This window comes from Notothenia coriiceps, unplaced genomic scaffold (genome assembly GCF_000735185.1).
Source record: "Notothenia coriiceps isolate Sejong01 unplaced genomic scaffold, NC01 NC01_scaffold00017792, whole genome shotgun sequence".
NCBI lineage: Eukaryota > Metazoa > Chordata > Actinopteri > Perciformes > Nototheniidae > Notothenia > Notothenia coriiceps.
Genome location: NW_011350493.1, coordinates 1 through 5137, shown reverse-complemented (window position 1 = coordinate 5137; position 5137 = coordinate 1). Strand labels below are relative to the sequence as shown.

General features: G+C 38.5%; 1 protein-coding gene across 1 annotated transcript; it reads right to left on the bottom strand.

Moving 5' to 3' along the window:
• Window positions 1–6: 6 nt before the first annotated feature.
• On the bottom strand, window positions 7–5131 carry LOC104950564 (collagen alpha-1(XVIII) chain-like; the record flags this gene model as incomplete). Its single annotated transcript, XM_010777103.1, has 12 exons — window positions 5088–5131; window positions 4712–4843; window positions 4030–4083; window positions 3874–3918; window positions 3695–3757; window positions 3017–3148; window positions 2017–2082; window positions 1850–1876; window positions 1398–1496; window positions 1253–1288; window positions 153–236; window positions 7–15 (listed from the first exon to the last, which is right to left on the bottom strand). Coding segments are annotated over exons 1-12 (786 nt in total), but the record flags the coding sequence as incomplete, so codon positions are not given.
• Between the last annotated feature and the right edge of the window lie 6 nt (window positions 5132–5137).

Here is a 5137-nt window from a genome sequence, read left to right as displayed (position 1 = left end):
AATCACTTCATTAGACTACAGAGGGAGGTCCGTTAGTGGGGGGGGGGGTGAACAAACAGCAGCAGGCAGTGACGTTAGTCCACATGATTAAAGTGCAGGCAGTTATGTGAGGGTTACAATCATTTCAAATGTCTTTGTTTTAACTGACTCACGTCACTTCTCTGGTAGGTGATTTCTCCTGGTGGTCCAGGGGGCCCTGGAGGCCCCGCTCCCCCCCCGTCACGCCCTGGAAGACCCTGCCACACAAAAGGACATAAAACATTGATAAGAAGAGCAAAACACGCATGCATATGTCGAGAAAATGAAATATGTTTATGATTCATATTTACATTGTGTATGATGCTCCACTTTCAATATAGTTGTCATATTTTACTGTACTCAGTTTCTCACATAATAACATTGTGTGTCAATTTTGTCTTTATTTTTGTATGTACCGGTAGTAATAATCATAAAATCGTTTTTATATTAGTATTATTCTTTATGGTTGTTTTGCTTTTTTCTGAGTCTTTGAATGCACCATACAGTATACCCAAGCAAATTCCTTGTATGTGTAATAAAACAGATTCTGAATAAGCACATGTTGCTAAATGTATACAAATGATTCCTGCTTATATAATCAGGAATCATTAAGGTGAAGAGGAAGAAAAAAACATCTTGATTTTACAATCCCCATATTGTTTGTCCAACGTAAGGAACTTGAGTAAATAGAATAACACATGAATATAATTAGATATTGTCTTAGATTAATTATAAGGATTGCATTATAACCTTTCTTTGCTTTAGAAACACTTGTAGATCCCACTTCAGACTATTATGACTTTGCTGGATGATAATTGTGCGTTACCTTCTGAATGGCTTACATAAATGACCTCAGAGGGGCGTGGCCAGCAGCTGCTCATTAGCATTTAAAGCTACAGACACAGAATCAGCACTTTTGAAACAGGGCTGAAACAGAGGGGTTTATGGGATGCTTCAATGATCTGTTTGGAGTTTCAGCAGTTCAGAGTCATGTTCTGTATACATCTGAGACCTATAATATACTGTTAAAAAATAGTAGAATAGGGAACCATTACGTTTTTAGGGGGGTTTAACTATGCTAATAACTAATTAAAACTGAATGTATGATGAAGTGGGATTTATTTTTCAGCACACCTTGGTTAGAGCAGATTTGAACGGTTAAAAAACTTGGGGGCATTGGAACGGAATTCTCTTATTTCTTGTCTTATAAAAATGTAACTGTCATTCAACTGACCTGCTCTCCTCTCTGTCCTCGGTCTCCCTTATCGCCCTAAAGAAAAGAACACAATCATTGAAACAGGCAAATGGAAAACTGGAATATCTTTCTCAGAGTCCAGTGGTTTCAAAAACTACAAATCCCAGAATTCGTGGTCTCATACCGACTGTCCAGGGAACCCGTCCATTCCTGGCATCCCTGAAGGTCCTCGTGACCCCTCGGTTCCTTTGTCTCCATGGTTACCGGGCAAACCGGATTTACCCTGAGAATCATAATAAACATCACTGATACTCATAGGTCAGGACCGGGGTGTTAAACTGATATTTAACCTTCAGAAAATTTAATATTTTTAGATACAACTTGCATTGATTCACACAGGGATAACGTTCCATTAATACAAAGCTATATTTAGTGTTGACATTTCATAAAAAGCTACTTATTGCTGTAATGTAAAAATATAAAAACACCCAAGACTCTGTACTTTATCCCATAGGATAGTTAGATATGCAGATTATGTTTGAAATACACAGCTCTTCTGTACATCTAATGTTTTCCACATATTTAATTATTATAACAGTATTTATTCTACTGTCTTTGAAAATGTCATCTACTCACAGGAAGTCCTGCAATACCATATGGACCCTAGAACAGAAAACATGGGAACGTGAGGCAGGGCATTGTCTGTAAATGCTGTGTGTGTGTGTGTGTGTGTGTGTGTGTGTGTGTGTGTGTGTGTGTGTGTGTGTGTGTGTGTGTGTGTGTGTGTGTGTGTGTGTGTGTACCTGAGGTCCAGGTGGGCCGGGGAGACCAGCATAGCCGTTGTTCACATCGTACTGATCCTGGTTACTCTGTGGGGAGAGAACATGACGCTTTCTCTCAATAACTAAATCCTTTTTGATACATCAGTACACAAGCTTCAGGAGTAAAGGTAAACATGGAACAAGTACGGTAGTTAGAATACAACAAAAAGTGTTGGAAAAAATGACAACCAAATACTGATATATTTAGTTGAAAATGGGGATTATTAGCAGGTTAACATTTTTCATTTCATTCTAAAATAAGGAACAATAATACTACTACCATATGCACACATTACAACTGTCCCACAATGCTCTTTAACATTAGAGGAATAAATCCTTTTCACATGCCAGTGGTTGATATATAAATACATGATATATATGTATATCCTATACACTGGATAGACTCCTTTCCCATTGTCATTATGCATGTTAGCAATTCTGCTTTGTCTCTCGTGCCCAGAAGCAGGGGTTCCCACATACCGGCCGACATGTTTGTTGTTAACAGGTTTGTTTACTCTTTATTTTGGGAGTATCTTTTGAGGTGTTTCCATCCAAACTCCTTCCATGTCCTTTAGTTTGTGGTGGTGTGTTGTGTTCCTCCATTTCAATGTTTAGTTCCTTCTCCCATTTTCTCTTGATGTAATGGGTAGAAGTATCTCTACATTCTCTTATAGTTTGATATAGCGCTGAATAAGCATTGAGTCTGGTCCGATTGTATGTCCGTATGAATATATCAATCACTCCGTTTCAGGATTGGGTTTGTATTTCCTTTATAAAAAATAGTCCCTCAACTGTATATATCTAAAAAAGTCTTCATTTTCCAACCCATATTTCTCTTTCAAATCCTCAAAACTCATAATATTTCCATTCTTTGTTACTGCACACACCGCTGTGATCCCTTTTTTCCCAGTTTTTAAAATTTCAACCACTTAGGTTTGGTTTGAACCTTTTATCGTAGCTCAATATTTTAAGCTCTACTCACATTACTTCCTCGGTACCCAGGCCCCGGTGGCCCTGGAGGTCCGGATGGTCCGACGGGCCCCATGGGACCTGGAAGCCCCGCCAGCCCCGATTGCCCAGAAGTACCCGGCAGACCCAGGTCACCCTGAGACCCCTGAGGACATGGAGACTCCTATTATTATCTCGCTATAAAATGACATTTAATGCAACAGAAGTGAAGAAAAAGGGAAAAGGGGACATGCAAGAGCTGTGTGCAGATTTAATATGAAGAAGTACGGACACTGAAGTAGTGCAAAGATTAAACATTTACCGTAATCGTATACATTGCACAGCTGTCCAGACATGATTTTGTGTACGTAGAAAAAGGATATTTTAACATCTTAGACGTTATACCGGACAAAATTAAACAACTACAAAATATATTTAATAAAAAATCTGAACAAATGTTGCTTAACAATAGAACACACTGAAAACTACCCAAAAAATGTGATTACATTCGAAACTCAAAGCTAAATCAACAACAAACAAAGAAATATATGGCGTTTCAAAAGTACTGATGTAAGGGAAAGACAAAAAGCAGGAGGGATGAGGTTTCAGAAAGTGGAATACAAGGTGACATTTGGTTGAATATGTTAGTTGGTGAAATGGAATCAGATGAAAGTTTGTAAAGAAGAAATGAAAGCACCAAAGACCCTATTACCGTAGAGGATGGAGCAAAGTAAGAATACAGGCCCGTGAAAAAGCCTGAGTCTTGGGAGTTTTGCTGGAGGAAGGCAACACATATGAAGACAGGATATATCTGGAGTCCCCCACCACACCGTTTTCATTTAAGTTCAAATGCAAAACTTCATTAGATGATACAATTCAGATGTAACCCACCTTTTCTCCAGCTACTCCTGGAAGACCAAGATCCCCACCTTCACCCTGGAGAGGAAATTGATTTAGGAGAAAAGTATAAAATGGATTGTGATAAATAAAAATGTTCCAATGTTTTTCTCCTCTTGGATTCAGTAGCTGACACGTTTACACTCTCACCCTCTCTCCTCCGGGACTCGGTAGACCCGGTCTTCCTGGCTGGCCAGGCGGTCCCTGAATAGCACAATAAACAGTCAGGGTTAAAAATGTATTTATTATATACATAATTAATTATTATAAGAAATAGTGAAAATAGGTTTCTATTGGTTCAGGAAAGTGTCATCAAGTGATATCATATTAATAATTCAGAGAATGATACACAAGCACCAAGTCTGCCTGGATACTATTTTGATTCAAGTAATTTCAAGGACTATGAAATGATATCATATGACCAGGCATTCACCACAATAAATCATATTTATATGAACTCACAAACAAAAGCTTTGGACAATTTTACTAATGGGCTCTTCCATACATTCAAATAAAAGAACATAAATTAAAAAACAAACAATAAAAGACCCCTGTTTTTCAATATAAAGTGCCTCATATCTTTAATGAAGTAAAAATATATTTTTCAGATAGGAATTTCTACAAAAAGGTATGTACGGTACCTCAAAGGTGTTTTTACTTTAAATGTATGATAATGGATTGTTTATCATCTAATTGATATTATGAAGGATTTTTAAACCTCCAGAAACAATTAGTTGTCAGAGCAATTATTAACACACAATTATTTTCTGACAACCATCTCATGAATGAAATATGAATCTCTTTAGAGAAGAAAGAGCCTCCTGCTCCTCACCGGTATTCCGGGAACTCCGTCCTGTCCCGGCGATCCTGGAGGTCCGAAAGCTACCGGGCCGTTGGGTCCCATTGCCACTGAAGTCCCAGGGGGGCCGGGGGGCCCTGGCAGACCTGGAAGGCCACGTCCACCCTGGATAACAAATCATAAACGCATTATGTCATGGAAAAACTCAACTTTAATTACCGATTTTGGAATTATGTTCATTATAATTTGAACAATTTGAATGAAAACCAAGTCAGATCCATGCAAATATGAAATGTGAACAAGATCAGAAATTCCCAAGGGACCGCGAGGCCCCCTGGATAACAAATGTCAGAGTATTTTTGTGGTGGAAAATGTAACTTTTGAAAAACTTGGATGATCATCAACTCACCCTGATTCTGTCCGAGTCTGGGAATCCTGAGCCCTCCATGTCAAAAAAGG